The sequence below is a fragment of the Xiphophorus maculatus genome, chromosome 15 (assembly GCF_002775205.1).
Source record: "Xiphophorus maculatus strain JP 163 A chromosome 15, X_maculatus-5.0-male, whole genome shotgun sequence".
Taxonomy (NCBI): Eukaryota; Metazoa; Chordata; class Actinopteri; order Cyprinodontiformes; family Poeciliidae; genus Xiphophorus; species Xiphophorus maculatus.
The window spans coordinates 21417289-21438894 of record NC_036457.1 but is presented as its reverse complement, the minus strand read 5'-3'; the positions used below and the strand labels follow the sequence as shown (position 1 = coordinate 21438894).

Below are 21606 nucleotides of genomic sequence, written 5' to 3'. Positions count from 1 at the left end.
TGAGCGGAAAAGAGTTTCAGGAAGTGCATCGTTCACCATCCAGTCTGATAACAGATATAAAGAGTCAGTAGCAGAACAAACTGTTCGGTTTTGGCAAAAATCCAAACAAAACCAACATTGGTGCTCAAAGCACAAATGTTCTTACATTACGAAGGTGAAACTATTTCAGAGGAAAAACAGGTTTTCCAACAGTTTAAGATTCATTACCAAAAAGGCAAAGTTACAACAAAGACCAACCCAAACGCATAACTTACTGTTTGTGCCAACACAGAAATGAACACATTGCTAAAGAAATGAAAGGAACAACTTTTATTTTCAGTGGTAACCAAAACAAAGAGAGAAGATATTGCAAAAATAAATATATTTTAGTCATCCCTGAATTAACTGTAACTCTATTTCTAGAAATGTAGGTACTTGTAGAAATTAATGTTTTGTTTTGTTTTTTAATTAATTGAACCCAATTTTGCAACAATCAACCAGATGTAAAACTGTTACAACATCTGGCGTCAGTGCATTCTGAATGGCTTGGAAAGTAAAGTGCACTCATCCTGTGTGTGTTTCCTTGGAAACCTACTGTATACCTCACACTATTGACTTTTGATTGATGTTGCTAAATAATGATTGCTCAACTTTTCCTGGTTTGACTTTTCAGTCAACAGAGTTAAAAGTCGTCTCTCTCTCTCTCTCTGCTGTTAACCAGGTGAGATAATCTGATCCAGTGTTTTATCCAGATACTTACAAATTGTTTTTCATATACAACACAAGTGTAAAAGTACAAACACCAACAATCTGTACAAACAGCAGAAACCATCAACATGAATCTGTTTTTTTTTGCGTTGTTATTTAAGTTATAATTTCTAATTCAGCTAAAAATGTCAAACAAACCAAATTTAGAGAATTGTAACCATATTTTACACAAAAACATTATAGCTTAAGATCCGTCTTGACTTGGAAACCTCACCGGTTCCCCAACCTGAGTCAATTAGTTTACTTTTTTATTTTGAGAACTCTTGAATAATGGAGATGGAAAAATCAACACAACATTTTATCTGTACTTAAAAACCAGTGTACACAACAGAGATAGAATCATGTGTAGGCAGGGAGCTGCAGCACGCAGGGAGCTGCAGCACGCAGGGAGCTGCAGCACGCAGGGAGCTGCAGCACGCAGGGAGCTGCAGCACGCAGGGAGCTGCAGCACGCAGGGACCTGCAGCACGCAGGGAGCTGCAGCACGCAGGAATCGGCAACGAAGGTGAGCAGGTGATTAGCTCATGGCAGGCAGGCAGAGTGTGATTGGTTAGCTGCTGGGCACACAGAGGGCATGGCAAAGGCGAAATGTCCGCGGTAGAAGAGACGAAAGGTCAGCAGTCTCAACAGTTTGCTTTACATCTCGATGTGAGCGTCTTTGGATGGTCCGCTGTCCTTTATTGAGCCGGAGATTGTGTAGAACCTGAAGGAACGTGGTGAAAAATGGAACAAGCAAAAATATTATTATTGTTTAGATGCAGGTGTTTGTCAGACACTTTCTCAGTTGGGCTGTGGTTGCCACTAAATACATCTTGTGTTACCTTGTACAGTGTATTTTTTATTGATGTTTTATTTGTTGTTATTATTATGCATGCATATGTTGTGTGTTGCTATGGTTTCTCTTTCTCTCTTTCTTCAGGTTTAGGAGCAGACTTCTGCCATGTTGCCTTGTCTTCTCTCTATGCTTCTTTCTCTTTAAATCTTTCCTCCACCTTCTTCTATTTCTATTCTCTTTCCTCATCTCTCCATCAGTTACATTGGAAATAAACTCAAAGCCATTTCTAATAAAGTTCATATTTACAGCTCTGGAAAAAATGAAGAGACCACTTAAAATGAGCAGTTTCACTGATTTTACTTTGTCTAGATATTTGTTTTAGTAAAATGAACATTGATATGTTATTCTATGAATTACTGACAACATGTCTCTGAAATTCCAAACAAAAAGTCTGTATTTAGTAAAGCTGCTGTGCTTTCAGACCTCAAATAATGAAAAGAAAACAAGTTGACATTCATTTAGAAACAACAAATGTTTGAACTCAGGAAGAGTTCAGAAATCAATATTTGGTGGAAGAACCAGGAGGTTTCAGTGCAGCGGGCTCTTCATTTTTTACAGAGCTGTATATAAAAATATATATATTTTATGAGGATTCCATGGGAACTTTGCAATGTGTATTCAGGGCAAAACTAACAACCAGCTTAGACTAATATACAGTTTGGAAATTAAATCAATGTAAACAGGCAATTAAAGCTGCATCTGCTTGATATTGCAGGATAGTGCCTGCATAAAGACTTTACTGTCACATACATGAGGGGATTGTATTCATTTCTACCAAATGAACACAATCATACTTTTTGGTAGTTTTACTTTTACAATATTTTTAAAAGCATTATTAACTTAATAAAATAAAATACTACCAAGAAGAAACTGGTAGAAAGACGATCACCAGGATGAAAATCTCAAAGTACAGCATTAAATATTGGGAAGAGATGAAATCCAATCAGCTCTAATTTTAGTCGTGTGAAAAAGTGGAGGAACACTGAGAGTTGACGCTGTTGTGCAATAGGAAGTGAAGGCGTCCAGCGTGAGGTCAAGGTCACCAGTTTCCGATGGACATTCTGCCAACAGTCTGCAGACAGACGTGAAGATCTGCATTTTCCTATTCCCTTCTACATTATCAATATTTTCAGCATCATCTTGGTTATTTTTTTAAGCTGACAAAAATTGTTAAGGTTTTCTTAGTGAAGGAATTCCTGGGAGTTTTAGGAACGACTTGCAACCTTTGAAATTGTGAAAGGAACACTGAAAGATAAAACTTGAAAATCGTTCTCTTAGAAGAAAAATTAGTGCAGATAGCAGAGCTGACTGTCTATTTATTACGATAATGGGAATAAAACCCATCTTGTATAAGAAAAAAACTGTTTCAAAGTAAGGAAGAAAATAATAATACAACCCTAAATGCTTTTTAAGAGGCTCTACGGTATCAAGGAAGTGAAAACCAACAGATCCAGATCAGCACCACACAGTAAGAAACTTGTTTTACCTCGACTTCCTAAAATGATTCTGTTTCTTCGCGACCTTGATGCAGCAGTTGGCGCAGGAGTTTTTCAGGTCCACCAGCTGGTAGATGATTGGATTGTACATCGCTGACGACTTGGCGAGCAACGTGGGAACGACGGACACAGGGATGGGGATGGAGTCCGGCTCACCGAACGCCGACACCACAGAGACCACGGCGTACGGAATCCAGGCGATCAAGAAGCCCGCGCAGATCAACATCGCCACCTAGGAGAGAGAAGAAAACAACATTCCGAGGTTTTTAAGTTTGTTTGTTTTTTAGCAAGAGCAATTCTGAAAGTTTTTTCATCCTGCTTTGTTCTTGTAAATCCCAGTTTTCTTGGTAATATTCACACGTTTCCTTTTGATGTAACCAGGGTTGGAATAGTTTAGGGTTTCTCATTATTTAGTTTTATTTCGATATGACTTTTTGTTTGTCTAATTCACTCAGTTTTAAAATGCTTTTGGTCATTTCTATTAGTTTACCTTTGCAAAATCTGCAGGTACAGAATTCAAAATGGTCAAAGTATTGTGCCGATATATACATTGATTGTGTAATTAGTATTCAACAAAAGATTCCTTTTTCAAAAAATGTATTTAATTATTGTTGAACAGCAGCTGATCCTGATGTTTTCTCCCAACTTCTGCTGTCGCCATTTTGTGCCTTAGCATACGAGCTACCAGACTGCTGTGATTTACCAACAGCTGGCAAAAACTGCTTATGTGGGGGAAAAAATCAATTTAACATCAGTTCAAAAGGCTAATAATACATTTATTATATATATATATATATATATATATATATATATATATATATATATATATATATATATATATATATATATATATATATATATATATATATATAACTAAGACTTGTCACTCTTAGGTATATATATGTTTTACAAACTTTTTATTTCTTACCGAAGGTGGAGTAGCTTTCAACAAATAAGCAGTTTCCCCTTGGGAATCAATAAAGTATATTCTATTCTATAAACACAAAAATCGAGTGATATTACATTTATCATTTCAGTGTTTTAGTTAGTTTTATAAATGAACAATGTTATTCCAGGTAGCAATACTTTTCCCCCGATTGATCGTTTTTATTCATTTCAGTTAACAAAAACGTTTTTTGTAACTTCAATGTGTATTTTGTTTTTTTTTAGTTAACTATAATAACCTCAGACCTAACTGACCTTTGTGAGTTTCATCTCCAGGTTGTGGTTGTTTCGTATGCGGGCATCGTAGTGTGAGATTTCCTTCGACGACGACTTCACTTTAAAAATGATCATGATGTAGGAGAAGACGATGATGCCTGCTGGGAGGATGAAGCAGAAGAAGAGTATGGCCAACACGAAGCTTTGGCCCGACACAGAGGCTTGAGCGAGCCACCAGTCCAGGGTGCACGAGGTCCCAAACGGCTCCGGGGCGTAGTGGCCCCAGCCAACCAGCGGCATGGTGGCCCAGAAGGCCACATACACCCAGACAAAGGCCAAGCAGATGAAGGTGTGGTGGCGTTTTAACCACGTGCCTAAGATAAATAAGAAACATATAATCTACGTTAGAAAAAAAGTTTAACACAAACAAACCTACAATTCCCTCCAAACCCGTCTGTAAGTGTCATAAAAATTACAAACATATTTCTTTTAATTCTAAAACAGAGACAAGCTTTGACACTGTTGGAGTGAGCAGCACAGTTCAAGTTTCACTTTAATTCAGTCACCATTTGGCAAAATATATATTTAGACCTGCATTCGCTTTAAACTCAGAAACTTTAAAACAAAGAGATAAACCTTAACAGGATGCAGACTCGCCCATTTATATCTCTCCACTCCCCTGACATCTGCTAGTAAAGACCAGCCACTTGTTGGACACTAAAGTCATTTTCTGTCATTAATCCCAGACTAACCCCCAATACACTGTTTGCATCTCCACTTCGCCAAGATGTGGTCTCCACAGTAAATACTCCACCCATTTCAGTCAATGAGGATGTTTACACTACCTCCACACCGCCGCATCAACATCCGTCAAAATTAGAACCGGTCCTATTTTTGCCGGGCGCCAAAATCTTCAAAGATCACGGCGCTCTGGCAGGAAAATGCACAAACACCAAAATAATTCACCAAGACATACTAATTTGTTTGCAATACTGGCTATATTAAAGAAAATATGGGTGTATTCAGCAAATATCATTTGTGCATACACACAAAATACGTGGATTTAATTTTGAAACCTGTTAAGTTGAATTATCCTGTAGGTCCTTGCAGACAAAGTGAGGAGAGTATTGGTGGTAAAATATAAACTTTGTAAGTTGAGAACTGCAGTATTTTTCTAAGACACCAGTCAACTTTTTTTTTATCACTGACTAGGCCTGTCACAATAGCAAATTTTGCTGAGCGATTAATTGTCTCAAAGAATTATTGCGATAAACAATAATATTGTTTGAAGACCTTTTTACACTGATTTAATGGAAATGATGTAATAATGCATGTGATTTCCTGCCAAAGATAGATACACTTTATTTTCAAAAGAATATTTAACACTGGAGCTGATAAACAAAATAAACAAAACAACCAAAAACAAAATGGATTCTCAGTCTCCATTAACAAAAAATGTACTTGATAAAAACTAAACAACATAAAGCCAAAGTGGAAATAAATACTGCATTCAACCAAAAGAGTGCAGATTATGAAGTCTGTATATTATATTGCCCTTCAGTAATAATTAGATTTAAATAGAGAAGATGGGCACATCGACTACCTGATGCAATAATTCACACTACAGGTTTTTTGCTCCTATTTTTCCCCTTACAACAATCTTAGAACGTTGGTCTTTCTAAGATTGTGTGGTGTGTTACGGTAGATCGTCGTTGCCGCTCTGATCCAAATCAGGGGTTTTCCCCACTGGGATCTTTAACACAGCCTGTTGAATGTGACAGGTAGCCAATCAGAAAGCGAGGATTATCCTCCTCGCTTTCTGAGGGGAAATTACGGAGGGGAATCCCAAACAGCTGACATGATGCGTGGAAACAACATTAATGTTTATTCAACATGCAAAGAAAATAGAAATGACAAGAGGAGGAGTTGGAGCGAAATTGCTACCGCAGTTGATAAACCCGGTAACTTTTCAGCTGTTCTTCGTTAACGTGACGTAAATAGGTTCTAATGATTTTCATTCAGTCAGGACTTTACTCTGACACCAGCCACATGCATTGCAGGTAGATTGTAGTAAAGCATTGATTAATGCCTGGTTTTAAAATTAGTTCACTGGACTTGCAGCCATTATTTTGTGCCCATTGTTGGACACCACACAGCAGGACTGAACCCGATCGAACCGTTATACCTAGGATTTCTGTCGGCTAATGTGTGATCTGTCAGGTTTTGAAAATGGGCCGACAATCGGCGACGGCTCTAAGATCGTGTAGTGTCCGCTGGGCTTTACAGTAAGGAAATGAGGAAGGGAGAGTCAGTGGAGAGCACCGGAGTTGAGCCTTTTTTCATTCGGTGTCATCAACAGAAAGAGAAAAAGGCCGGAAGAGAAGATAATGCCGATAATTGAAATGACGTCGATAGTTTTAATTTATCCTACGATTAATTGATTTATCGTTTATCGCGACAGGCCTATCACTGACTTGATCATAAGATCTTTCATTTCACACACATTCTTCTTAAATTACTTCTAGGGTTTGCAGTGCAGCGGAGCCGCATGTAGTGTAAATCCAGGAGGGTGAATCTGCTTTCACATGATTTCCTATCTTTCTTTGTATGCTGTCACATTGACAAACACATGTTGCATTGAGTAAATGCAAGAACTTCAAGGGGATTTTGCAGGACATCAAGGCCCTGTCATGTCTTTGGAGTGCATGTCACTTGTAATATGCTGAAAACCGCATGTGTTCTGGGATCACGCTGTGAAACTTTAATTAGGTTCGGACAGTGTATGCTACTTCTGCTATAAAATCAACGTCTCCTATTGACGTTGATTTTATATCCTGCCATATATCCTGATTAATTTGACTGTAATGACCACTTGAGGGCGCTACAGTCCTCAAGGGCTGGTTTCCTGCCTTGGTGCTTCAACACACCTGAGCTAAATGATCAGCTCACTAGCAAGACTGGAGAACCTAGTGCCGTTTGATTCAGTGAGTTGAACCAGGAAAACATCGACACTCGAGGACTGGAAATGAAGACTTTGTCATCTGTTGCTAAGCAAAATACCAGACGGATAATTACTCCTTCCATGGCTTTTTTTTCCTGTGCTGCCAGAAAGTGCTAGCTACTGTTAGCGGACTCACCGTATCGGAGGTGGCAGATCTTCAGGTAGCGGTCCAGGCTCACCACTGTCATGGTGATGAGGCTCCCGCAGCCAAAGAAGAAACCTGCCCAGCCGTAGAACTGACAGCCCTCCCAGCCGAACAGCCAGCGGTGGGAGAAACTGGACACCACAAAAAACGGCTTTCCTGTCACTGGGGGAGGGGGGTAAAAAAAGAAAGTAGAAGAAAAGGAAAGAAAGGTGAAATAAAAGTAAGAGAACAATGACGGGTGGGACGGGAAGAGGAAGGGTCCAGAAAAAAAAAGAAGTGAAAAAACTAGACTTTTAATTTAGTGGTAATAACGGGAAGGGGCATTCTGAGGGTCACAAAATTACAGTGAACGGTTTTATACATCTTTATTTGTGTATTTTAATCATTGGGTAAAAAAGTTGAAAGTATGAAGCACCTTAACACATAAAAAAAATAAACACACACACATATACAGCACAGACCAAAAGTTTGGACACACCTTTTAATTCAATGAGTTTCCTTTATTTTCATGACTATTGACATTGTAGATTCACACTGAAGGCATCAAAACTACGAATAACACATGTGGAAATATGCACTAAACAAAAAAGTGTAAAACAACTGAAAATAGCCCTTATATTCTAGTTTCTTCAAAGTAGCAACCTTTTGCTGTGATTACTGCTTTGCACACACTCTGCATTTTCTGGATGAGCTTCCAGAGGTCGTCACCTGAAATGGTTTTTACTTCATAGGTCAACCTGCCCTGTCAGGTTAATAAGTGGGATTTCTTGCCTTATAAATAGTCATGAAAATAAAGAAAACCCATTGAATTAGAAAGGTGTGTCCAAACTTTTGGTCTGTACTGTATATATATATATCAGAATGTTTGTACTAAAACTAGTAGCAGGCATCCTACTTGCTTTAAGTAGGTTGTTTTACTATTATATCCCAAAGATGCAGTAAAATCTCTGGAAAATATGGGAGAAAGCTGGTTTTGTTTTCCACACCAAAAATGTTATTTCTCTGGATGAGTGGTGCAACACAGCCAAAATGATTTATTTGGCAAAATCTCTCAGTGGAATTAAGGACTTGAAGCCTTTTCACATGATTCTCATGTATGCATGTGTGTGTGATTTTTTTTTTTTTCTGGCACTCTAACTTTCTATCCACTGCCCAGAAACATGGAACAACAGGCCACTTTAAAAAAAAAAAAAACAAAAGTGTGAGTTTGTGTTTGCCTGTCCTGGTTCCCTATCCTATAATTTGAACCATTTTTGTTTGTTTTGCCAACTTTAACTCAGTAAGTTGTTGTTTTCTTTAGTATGCCGTTTGGTCAAACTTGTCTAGAACTTAGCAACCAAGGCAAGTTGGGAAGAGGACAATAAAGTGTACTTTAAAGTTTAATTCTGGACATTCTTCAGAACCAAGAAAGTTATAGTTTTGTTAGTTTAGCCTTTATTTCACCAGGCAAAACATTAAGAGCAATGACCTACTTACAATATTAGCCTGGAAATGTTAAAACATTGAAAAGAGGAGAGAGGGAAAAGGTCAACAACATTTTACATACATCTTGTGGAATAAAATAATTTTTCAGTGTGTTTACTTTTATTAGAAGTTTATTTAATATTAATCTTACAATGTTTAATCAGTTTATTATGTCTCACTCAGTCTTACAGAGTCATTGTTTCTCTTTTTAGCCTTCACAGTTTGCCTCAGTGTGTCAGAAGCTTAGCAACAGGCGATAAGTAAATAGTTGTCATACCTTGCGGAGTGACAAGACCAGACCGACGGCGGAGCGATTATTATTAGGCACAGAATATTCTGTCTGAAACCCATTTTTAACTGAAGGTTGCATTTTTCTCTGTGTGTGTATTAATCTGATTAGCTCCTTGGGAATGTTGGTGATGACACTCTGTCTGTGGGAGAAGGACAATATACAGTATATATAGAGAGGTGATTCCTTTGTCTAGTTAGATCTCTTCTGAGTTCTCCATCTGTGCAGATGTGAAATAAAGCTGTGTTTTCTTCTTTCTCTTTAACAAGGTTTGGACTTTGTTAATTTTTCTCGCTCCACAATCTACTCTGGATTTACAAACTCCATTTTGTATTTCCAAACGAAACACTGGACTTAAAATATTTCTGATTTAATAGTTCCTAGACTGGATTTTTAAGCTTGGGTCGATAAAAACCCTTTAGCTTTTGAATTTTCACCTCTAGTGGAGAAAATCATTTGAGGTTGCCATCTTAAAAATCCATATTGAGTTTCTCCCGTGTTACTGGACATCCTTCAGCTGCATATTTCCCAGCTTTCATCGTGAATCAGCTCCTGTTAGAATCAGCCCGGACTTCTCTCTTCATGCTAGGCATTTGATAAATTGTTTCTCCAATTCATCACCAACAGTTATATGTCGCCTGTTCAAGGACAACTGGATGTCAAGGGAGAAACCAACAATGATAGAAGATTTTCTTTAGGCAAAAAGCAACACTGTAGGAATTACATAAACATTCAAAACATTTCTTTGTTGCAGTAAATTTAGTCAACAGCGATGTACCACTCTTCATAGTGAACAACAACAGTAAGGCGCTGGATGTACTGAACCTGCATGATGTTATTTTGTGACATTACAAATCTGAGATTCTCAGCCAATTTGCATACGTGGCCCGTTCTGTTGGCTCGGAGTCGTTGCCCCGCAGAGAATTTCATCAGGAAAGGAATCAGTGAAGCCATGAAGATCTGAGCAGCCTATTCAGATCAGAACTCGTTACTTGTCCAGCATCAGATCGTATTATGACCAGAACAGAAGCACAGACGCCAGCAAGTCAGATCAGATATAGAAAAAGTTTTCAGGCTCTTGAAATGAAATTCACACCAGCAGTGTAAACATACTACGCAATCAAAACAAAAAAGTCCATAAATTATGGTCATTAATGTAGATAATAGATAATGTAGGGATACATAATAAAAATGAGATTTCAATATCATTCCTGTCTGAATCCAGCGGAGTTTCCCTCAGATGTTTGGTGTCTAAAAAAATTTAACATCATTTCAGCTCCAGGTTCTTATCAGAAATGTTTCCGATTTTTTTTTTTCTAACCATCCATCCTTCAACTATATTTGCCTTCCAGCTGCAAATCCTTAAAAACAAAAGCTTCGATATTACAACCACCAAGCCTTCCTCACGTCCAGTGGGTTGGGGTCAGGGGTTATTCCAGTGTGAGTTCTCCCTCCAACATGGTCTGTGTGGTAAGAGTTTCATTTTGGTCTTTCATTCACACATCGTGTTCAGTTCCCACCTTTTGCTGAAATCAGATTTTTTTTTCTCTGTGTGTGGTCGTTCATTCGACTAATAATCCAGTCAATCAGACTTATGTGTAACTGGTATACAAATTTTTAGGACAGTAATAATGGACAGAGCCGTCAATGGATCAGTTTTAAAGTTATTCAGTAACGAGAGCCGACTTTGTCATCACAAATCATAACAACATGAAGGAAGCTGAAAGCGATGGCCTTTAGTGGAGCGCTGACTGCAACTCCTGTAGAGAGAAGTCTGTCTGGATGTGGTGGGATTGTGATGTGCTTCACTGACAGACTTTTCATATGTTCAAAATTAGAATTTTCAGCCATCTTCTACGTCTGGATTTTCTGTGTCGGACTTCTTCTGGTGCAGAATTATGACCCATGTCTCACATCCGTGACGTAAACATCAGACTGCAGATGCCTTGAAAACTATCAAATACTGTATGTATCTGATTTGGTACCACATATAGAAGTGGCTCAAGTCAGATTTTTTGGGAGGTGAAATGATCGGAATTGGGCCGATCAGACTGGCGTAAAAGTCGCATAAAGGATGAATATGAGAAAACAAACAGAAAAAAGCCGATTTGAGTAGCATTTGACTGCTGTGTCAGAGTAGCCTTACTCTTCCAGTGTTTCACTGGCTTCCCCAAAACTTCTGCAGAAAACAGAATCTCTCAACAATAAGTCGTTGACTTTTGTACAAGTCTAACTCCGCCATCGTAAATCTTCTGAGGATTTCCTGATTGGGCCCAAAAGTTCTCACTGGGACATCAGAACTGCATTTACTGAGAAACTTATGGATATGTTCAACACTTAAACAAGCACTTCAGTGTTGAGTTAAAATAATCGCAACCAGTGAAGTTTATTCTTCTTAAACTAAAAGTAAGAACAGAAGCAGAAACTAAAAAACATCCTAGAGTAAGTGAAACAGGACGCATGAACAAATGGCAAACTGTTGTTTTTCAGCACCATTGTTGCTTTTGACTAAGTCAAAGGCACAACATGAACAGGCACAAAATTTCTTCTCCATGCCTTTTAGAACACTAACAGAAAGCCATTTACTTGTTTCCCAGAACTTCGATTCGCAGAACTGAAAAGCGGAAATGCATGTGACAATTCCTGTGGCAACTAATCACAGTTCTTCTAGGAAGCAGCTAGAAGCACAGCACAAAAGGTATGTTGTAAAAAAAGAAAGGAAGACATACACACACACACGCCCACCCCCCCGTACACACACAAAAAAAGAGAGTTGCCCTCAAGCTCTATGAAAGAATGACGTAAAAATAGATGATGGGAAAATCAAGCGACTAATGTGACTTGGCAAGCTACGGTAGCATGGCGAAGTTGATTAGTTGCACGTAACCAGATGTTCATGCTGCAAGCTAAAACGGTCAAAAAAACACACAAAAAAACAGTTTTATCTGTATCTATTGCGAACTGTAATCCTGGAGAGCACAGGTGAGTCACACTACCAACGACTTTATTGTTGGGAAGTTTACTGGTATTACTGGTGTTCTTTTCTCACTCCATTTACATGGAACCAGAGTTAATAAAATCAGCACAAAGCCCGAGTTGATTCCCCACCCTAAAAGTTCCTGAAGAGTGGGACTGAGCAGCAGCCATGTGGTCCACTGAACTTCAAGCAAAATAAAGCAACAAAAAAAATCCAATTGTCTACAGGGCAAAACTGCAGACATGATGAGCCAAATGTTTTCTTGGAATTACTGAAAACTGATGCGGTCAGTATTCAGACACACAAATACAAGACTGCACCATAAAATATTTTGAAGACATTGCAGGCTTTGTGTGCCCCATACAAGAGCTTTAGAAATGACGTGCTGCTCTGGCCCCCATAAGGATAACAGTTCAAACAGGGGCATTAATTATGCTTTGAAAGGTCATCTTCTTTTAACAACACACACTCAGACACACCCATGCACACGCCCGCTCATGTACAGAGGCTTAACAACATTTACTGTACAAATACTAGATTACAGCCAAACCTCTGGCTCTACCAGCCGGGCAGGGATTGGTTTACCCGCCGTCTTATGGAGTCTGCTGTCACTGCTTTGTCTGAACAGCTCTTAAAGGGATTGCTCATTTTTTTGAGTGTCAATCTGCTGAAAGGTTATGGGCAGGTAAAAATTTAGCTAAGGTGGGTGATTTAGTGATGGTCTTCACTTTGTATAAATACATAGTTATTTCTTGCAGAGGATGAAGATCAGGGCTGCGTTGAGAATGGAAATGGAAAGGAGTTTATGCATTAAAGATATGCTTGTATTGTATCAACCTTCCAGACCTCTCAGGTCTTCCGGTTCTGGTTCTGCTCTGCATCCCCAGAACCAGAACCAAACGAGGAGAAGCAGCTTTCAGCATCTATGCACCACAAATTTGGAACAAACTTCCAGAAAACTGTAAAACAGCTGAAACACTGACTTCTTTTAAATCTCAACTGAAAACCCACCTGTTTAGAATTGTATTTGAAATGTAATCAATTACAAATTTATTGATGTAACTTGACTTAATGATTGATTCTATATTGCATTGTGATTCTGTGTTTGTTATGATGTAAAGCACTTTGAAATGCCTTGCTGCTGAAATGTGCTATACAAATAAAATTTGATTGATTGATTGATTGATTGATTGATTGATTGATTACAAACAGGTGGAAATTAATAATCGATTCTTGCTCAACAGTAAAAGAGGCCTATTGTTTTGTACTCAGACCTGTATTTTCACTTGAGCCTGCTGGCTAACGTATAATATTCATTTACACTGCAAACTACATTTGTTACTGAATAAAAATGTCGATTTTCAGAGTTTTGTGTTCCCTCATTGTGGAAGGAGAGAGCATATTTCTCCAGTTTTAGCTTCTCTTGTTTGGCTCCCTGTTACGGCTGCAGTGGGTCTCTGCCCTTTTTCCTTGCAGGGTTCTGGAGACAGGCCTTCTGCAGGTGTTATGTTTTGCCCTGATTGGTGCCCTGCTGCTTTAAAAGCTGCCATGCAGGCAGCAGATGAGAGGACTTTTTCCTTCTCCCTCCTCAGAACCTCATTTGGTTTGGTTTGTATCTTATGGTTGAGTTTTGTTAGGTTTGCATTTGCCTATTTCTGGTTGGTTATGGGTTTTGCATTGATTTATTTTGGTTTCTCATTTCAGGTATTCCCTTTTCAGGCTTTATTTCTTTAGTATAATTTAATAAATTCAATTTTCATTTAATCAGAAAATCCTTGTGTGGTCTCCTTTAATGTTACCCCACCAAACGAGCCTGGTGGACGTAACACTCCCTGTTAAATCCAGAACACTATTTAAAATTCCTTACATACAAAGCCATTAATTTTCAAGCCCCATCATATAGTAGAGATCTTATTCTTCCATAAATTCCCCAACTCAGTTCTTTACTCCCAGGCTCCAGGTTTACCAGTAGAATTTCTAAAAGTAGAATTGGAGGCAGATACTTTAGTTATTAGCTCCCAGCAGACACCCTGTCTACTTTTAAGAATAGGCTTAAAATATTCCTTTTTAGTAAAGTTTGTAGTTAAAGTAAGCTGCTAATAGGCTTAGGCTACTGGAGGACAAACTCATTATCATTGTCCAGTTTCCTGCTTTCTCCTCCTACTCTACCTTCATGTATTATCTGTAGTTATTGCTGACATTAACGGTCTTTTTCCTGCCATGTTTTCCTGTTAAAATGGAGGCTTACCCTTCCACCATTGACCTGTGAGGCATGGCTGCAAATGCAATGACTTAAGTAAATCCACCGTCCACTGTCGCCACATGCTTACTCAGGAGGAGAGATTCAATGCAATCGACTGGGCTTGGATAGAAAACTTTTCACCACCTGGAATAATTTACTGACTTTAACTACAATTCACACACTTGTCCAAGTATTTTTTAAAGGAAGAAATCAACACTTCCTTTAAAAAACTCAAACTAGCTGCTAGCTTAGAAGAGCAACTAAAAAAACCTGTTGTCACAGAACGGAGTAAACAGGTAACTATTGGAAATTACAGTTAAAATTGCTCAGGTTAAAATTTTTAACAAAATTACTTGTTGATAAAAACTTGTTGCACAATCAGTGTCGCTCTAGTGAGCGTACAGCCACCGGAATTTTCAGTAAGAACCGTTTCTCTCTTCTTTTTCCATTGCAGCTAACGTTTCCACATAATACTTCCAGTATCCAAAGAGCAAAACTTAATTCCAATAATGGAGCGTATTCAGAATGGTAGTGATCCAGCCTGCATGTCATCCGGATAATCCTGTACATTCATAGCATAAGCCTACGTCAACTACAAAATGTGCAATTATTTTCTTAGATTTGCTTTAAGCATTGCTTTATTTTGAGTTAACATGCAATAAAACAATGTTTAATGTTAATGTAGTTTATGCATTCTGCATTATCTTTATGATAACCAGGAAGAGCTCTGTGTTTTCAGACATTAACATACTGATGACGGTGAACTACATAAAGCTAACATTTCAAGTTATTTTTTTAATACCTAACTCTCATTAGTTGCATTTCTACCAATCATAAAATTACACAGGCTGGAATTATGAAAACCAATTTGCTAAATGGAAACATTGCAATTTTTAAAAAAAAAAGAAGTTTTTTGATCAAATGTTTCGGTTCTGGGATGAGGTGGTTTTTCAGCCGTATTGAAATTCCTTTGTTTCACAAAATGAGAGCAAACAGACACGTCAGAGTGTCAGCTCTCATCTGCAGAGTTCAAAACGCCTTTTTTACCCGACGACACAAGAATCTCAAAAATATTTATAAGACAGACTGCGAGAACTGATTTCAATTTACCTATCAATTCTGTTGCATAAAATATCACCCTGCCGTATTATTTCTCCCTTCAGACATTTGTGTGTAATTCTATCAGTTAAGGAATTCCTGAGTCGGTGGAAACTTCTCCTGTGTGGTCACTCAATAGATTGTAATCCGTTTATTTCAGTGCTGCAGTGAACATGTCTGGGGCAAAAAGGACAGCAGTTCCCTCCAGCTGAGCTGCCTTTACAAAACTGAGGTGAAAAAGACAAACAGAAACACTTTCTGCCCCCGGTGGCCGCTGTCAGTTGCCGAGCTGCCTAATGACATCAATCTATCTCCCTGCAACAGTCATTCTTTCTGCTGCAGACTCCATTCATCTCCATTTTTGTCCTATAAGCAGCAGCAGATTAGACCAGCTGTTCTCACTGATTACATCCACAGTCCACTGCTGCACCATTACGCAAATGTTTAAGTTTGGCCTTGGGGGACGAAATGTTTCATTCATGAGCATAAAGAAATGATTGAGATAAAGCAATTCAATTTGAGCTCAATTCCAACTGAAGCGACACAGACAGCGATGACGCATGAAGCAGGTTTGCACAAGCAGCATCGTTACTTCATATTGAAAAAGAGACATGAATAATGTCTGTGTTTTTCTATGTTATTTTTGAATCATTTTGGCTTAATAGACACAAATTGCATACAATTTGGTCAGGCTGTGCATGGTGTTTTCTTTCTTCATGTCTTTGCAAGCCGTTCAAATAAAGCAATCTGTATCTGCAATTGTGAATGTTTCCCCATTTGCTAGTATTGAGGTCCTTCTGTAATTTTAAGTTGCATTCTATATTAAGCAACACACATAATGGGTGAAAAAGAAAATCAACTTTTTGATGATTGAACAACTATAATAAAAACGGGAAGGAAAACATTCGGTCTGTTACAGTATTACGTTTTCAGGCTTGATGTTTATTTTGCAATTATTAATAAATGATCGCTTGATCACAGCAGTTTAGTTAGCTAATTTAAATCATCAATCAAAAAAGTTGTCATGAAGAAGAAAATGTACAAAGTTGCATTTTTCCAGCCGCATGTTCTTCAAGCACCCAGCTCAGGACTCGTTCCTCCCGCTCCGGCCGTCTCTCACTTCTGCTCTGCGTTTATCTTTCCTCACTGCTGCAGACGGTAATGATTACTGCTTGACTCATGTCCGTTGGTAGGAATTAAAAGTTAATGTGTCGGTCAAAAAGTGCATCGTGAAGAGGAAAATAATATATGCAAGTCACACCTGACTCTAAGTCAGTCAGTACCGTTTTTGATAAGTGAACGGAGACGGGTCATTGTGTTCTCTTACTTTGCACGGGTTTTAATTAAAGCAAACAACATGACAGCTGGCCATCTGCTGGAGAAATCAACAGAAAATCAAAGCTAAGGCCTTGTGGTATCCCAGTGCACCCTGCTCTCAGCTCCCTACATGTCTGTCAGTGGAAGCTGGATCAGAACTTCTTTCGGATCCAGAACTTTTCAGCGGGACTTGTGACAGGAAGTGAACCAGTACTGGATGATGTTGTGAACTTCACAGAGCAGGCCGGGCCGGGTCAGGGCTCTCCAGAGGCTCTCTGGCTCATGGGAGGATTTGAAACACATGAAGTCAGTAGGACTTTGTAAAGTAACAAAGTGTTTAATCCCTTTTATCTACAACAAAGAGGTCAAACTTAATTACAGATGTAAAAAATTATCATAGCCCATTAAACATTCTGTTCTTTCAAAGGCAGTGTTCTTAAATTGATGTCTTATAGTTATTAATTCATCATTAAGAGAGTGATCCAGTCACCACACTGCATCTCATAAAGATACAAATCTGAACTCGTTTCTTCTTCTTCTTTGCTGCTTGTTTTGATGTCATTTTAACTGAGTATAAATTTGCATCTATCCTTTCTATTAAACTTTTTATTGTAAGTTCATTTTTTTTTACTTGAATATTTCAGTTTTTCTAAGATTCATTTTAAACCCACAGTCTATTGTTGGGTGTACAGACTGATTTTCCTTGTTGCTTCATGCCGTAAGCTTGGCTTTTCTACCTATGACTGAAATTTCCATTTTTCTAGAGCTCCTATGCCTCCACTCTGTTTCCTGTGTGCAGCAAATGATTGTGCATAGCTGATAGCTGTCTCCACTCAGCTCATCAGCTGCACAGTATGGAAGCCAGGAGATGCAATATGTGTCATTGGATGTTTTGACAACACAAGCATGTTGGTTTTTCTCCAAGAAATGCTTTCTGGAATTGGCAAAAATATCTTCCTCCCTTACAGATTTCTTCTTTTTTGCTAAACCAACTTGGCCCATTTCAACAGGTTATCACCCCCTAAACCTAATAACAGATTCTGCCACCATGAGAGACAATGGCTGCCATCAGTTGTTTACAGCGACCAACACTTTTACTTTGTCACTGGGAAAATTTGGCCCACTCTCCTTTAAAAAAAATTGAGGGCTTGAAAGCATGAAGGTCAGTTGAAGGTCAGACCAAAGGATGGAAGCCCTGACTTTAATAAGGCAGTTTTAAAAAGCTGTGTAGACATTTTAAATCACCTGTATAAGTTGTAGCGAATGTCTAAACATGCAATAACTTTTCAAAACCATCCATTCATCAACTCTCAGTGTTAGCATGGACCAGACACATGTATCAGATGTTTCTCCTTACCTGATATGCCAAAATCAAAAATGGCAAGGTTAACGATCATGAGTTCAGGAGGCTTCAGCTTGGTCTTGCGTTTGATGGTCATATACATGACGTAGCCATTTCCTGTTGCAGACAGGATTCCTGTCAAAGAGAGAAAGAAAGCTTTACTGTTACGTGATCATTTTTCTTCAAGCTCAAGCCTTCTATCATAGCCTGGCAATTACCTTCCGCTCAGTTCCACTGTATTTTCGTCTTCCTTCAGTGCTCTGTCTGAAAATTTTTCCCTTTGCTTTCATCCTGACCAATCAGTGAACAGAAGGAGTTGCGAGTGATGCATAGATATTTTTTTTTCTGCGCTGTTTTAGAAATGTAGTTTGCCTGTGGTTGTAGTTTGGCAACAACAGTGGAGGAAGAGAACAAAGCCGTTTAGACCATGTTGGCCACGCCTCCAAAACACTCTATTGAAAGGAAAGATGTAGCGCGATAAGCTTCATAGCCCAGCTTCCTTCAGCTTGCAGGATCAGAATAATCCTAATTGGAGCTAGAATGTAAAAAAAAATAAAACTGTCACCACCATGGATAACTTAGTTACCTAAATACAGGCCATCAAACCTTTTGTCAGTTTTTCATCTAAGATTCCATCGGCAAAGTAATTGTAGATTAAACCAATTTAGAAGGACGGTGGAGTTTTGAAGGAGATGAGCCACAGCTATGTACAAACCTCACCTGGGAGGTGGCTGGTAGTCGTGCTGAGGTTTCACATATTAAATACAAGAAATGATGAGAAAACACAACACACACAATATAACTCTGTCCCTTATGTTTATCTTGCAGTGTGTATATGTATATATATATATATATATAAAGTTTCCTTTTAAGTGTAAGTAATTTTATACAAAGGACATGAGTAATATTAGGGAGGTATAATGTGTAAAATTAGTTTTTTTGTACCTTGTAATGTTTTATACTCATGTATGCATCTCAAAGACATTAATTAGTCTAATGCTAATTGGTTATGGAGGCTTTTTGTGCTTCGGTGGTTGGCAGGTGATGAACAAAGGGTTATCAAAGTCTTCCTTCTAGCTGCTGTTGCCTGAAAATACCAGGATGTTAATGAGTCCAGTGGGACCTGACAGCAAACCAGAGAGAAATAAAACCAAACGAAGGAGCTGCAAAGCCACACTGAGCCGATGTCTGGGGGATAACGTGGCTCTGATCTGGACATTTTATGTTACATGAAAGGAATATATTCTAAAAATATAATTAAGCACCAACTGAAAACTGAATTGTGGTCTTTAGTATTATGAGGTTTTTAGTGTCTTTTAGTGTTTTTGTAGCTGAAAACCTGAAAGACGAGAGTAAGAACAGCATAATTAGCCCTAAAGGCCCTTGATATATTTTGTGTTTTTTATATTTAATATTTTCATATTTCATTGTATTAGTGCAATTTGAATAGCATCTGGACATGTTATATGTTGTGACAGAAATGTTTTATTTTTCATAATTTCATAATCATAAAGGGGCAGCGTTATGTGTTTTCCAGGCAGCCTGATAAATTCGATTGAGAGCCAATTGGAAAGACGAGCACGTCAAATTACATTCCAATAAGTTATTTTAACTTACATTTTGGAACACAGATCAGATTCCATTAAAAAAAATTTTAAAAAATATGTAAAAACTTTATGGATTCTATTTGTAAATTTTTGCATTTCCTTCTCATTTTCCCCTCATCTGTGAACTTTTGTGGCCCCCACTTTGTAGAACACTGATTTACACCATAACATCATCTCAGAAACTTGTGGCAATCTGCCTTGCCCAGAGGCAAATCAACCTCTGGCAGGATGAAGCCGGAATCGACCCACAACTTTTACGCCGCCAGGCGACTCCTCTGCCAACCCGGCCTCAGTCACCTCCATGTGATTGGAAAACTTTAACGCATTGACCATCACCAGCAGACACATGCAGATTAAGTGGACGTGTGGCTTTAATGCAGTCCAAAAATAAACAATGAAACCTTTAGCATCTCCCCCACAGATTGAGCAGTTTATCCTCCAACTCCAACCTGCTTCCCATTCAGTCAGTTTGATCCACACAAACATTCCTTTAACTGAATAAACCACATATATAGGGGCTCTCACGGTGAAATTAATTTAATAACTGCCACAATGAACAGACTGTGCACCTCCCCCATTTCCACTTACTCATATGATACACCAGGAAGGAACATAATAGTGAATGGAGGCTCTTTGCCAAAGCTGGGCTGTGGGTCGATGTGAAAGTTATTCGTAAAAGAAAAAAACAGACAAACACTCTGAGACGGCATGAACTGTCTAACCCCTCCGCTTCTCCCGGCCTGGTCCTCCTAGTTGGCTGATTTGGATGAATGATAAGGATAAACAAAATGTATTCCATGTCTTGCTCAATGTCCTGCTTCATTAGGTAAAAAGGTCTGTGCCCTTTAAGACGTTTTCCTGTTACATCGCTTGGCAACTAGTCACCATAACAACTTTTACGGGACGATAAAATGTCCCAGTGGTTATTGCAATAAACAATGATGTTGTTTTGAGACCATTTTTAAATAATATAATGTTAATAATGCAAGATCACCCTCTCCAATGTCAAATCATTTAATTTTTTAAGGAATACTTTACACTGGAACTGGGAGTTATTTTAAAAAGGGCTCAAAACAATACTTAAAGGGGAATAAAAAACACACACAAACATAACATAAATAAAATGGACTAGATCACGAAGTCATAACACTTCCAAAAATATGAATCATCAGATTCATCAGAATGGTTACTGGAACATGCTTACTTACCAACTTCAGTGTGTTTTATTGGGTTTCTTATGTGGCAAACAGGACAAAATGACGCATGAGTGAGTTTTTAAAATGGTTCCACAAACAAAAATTTGAAATGATTTTAGCTTGTATATTTAAACCTCACAATTATGTAAATGTAACTTTTCAAAATTCGTGTCTCAACACGGCCCAGAACATGCCACTCTGATGGTGAAACACGGTGGTGGAAGTGTCATGCAGTGGGGATGAGTTTCTGCATCAGGGCCAAAGAAAGCTGGCAAAAAGGAGAGGAGAGCTAGAAAGATAATTATGATTGTGTTTAGATCAAAAGTCTATTCAAGTGTCAGAATGGCCTAGTCAAAGTACAAACCTAAGTTCTAATAAGTCTTTGCCAAGAATTGAAAACTGATGTTCACAGATTCGCTCTGCTCAGTCTGTCGGATGTTGAGTTATTTTACAAAGATGAATTAGCAAAGATAAGAAAAAAACAGAAGCAGTAAATCTTTTACTCTACAAAGTAATAAAAAGGCACACACACACACACACACACACACACACACACACACACACACACACACACACACACACACACACACACACACACACACACACACACAAAGAGTTGCAATCTTCCAGCCCTTTATTCCATTGAGACAGCCATAACCTTATCTTCTCTTTCTTTTATATTGCAGCACT

At 38.4% G+C, this 21606-nt stretch overlaps 1 protein-coding gene across 1 annotated transcript in view; it reads right to left on the bottom strand.

The window, feature by feature from the left end:
• Positions 1–304: 304 nt before the first annotated feature.
• LOC102230618 (opsin-5-like) overlaps positions 305–21606 on the bottom strand; it is a 36446-nt gene continuing 15144 nt past the window's right edge. The window contains exons 3-7 of the mRNA XM_023347248.1: positions 18129–18248; positions 7376–7546; positions 4278–4612; positions 3068–3309; positions 305–1449 (exon numbers count right to left, since the gene is read on the bottom strand). Coding sequence (XP_023203016.1) covers positions 1383–1449; positions 3068–3309; positions 4278–4612; positions 7376–7546; positions 18129–18248 — 935 coding nt within the window. The 3' untranslated portion in view covers positions 305–1382. The remainder of the gene's footprint in view (positions 1450–3067; positions 3310–4277; positions 4613–7375; positions 7547–18128; positions 18249–21606) is intronic.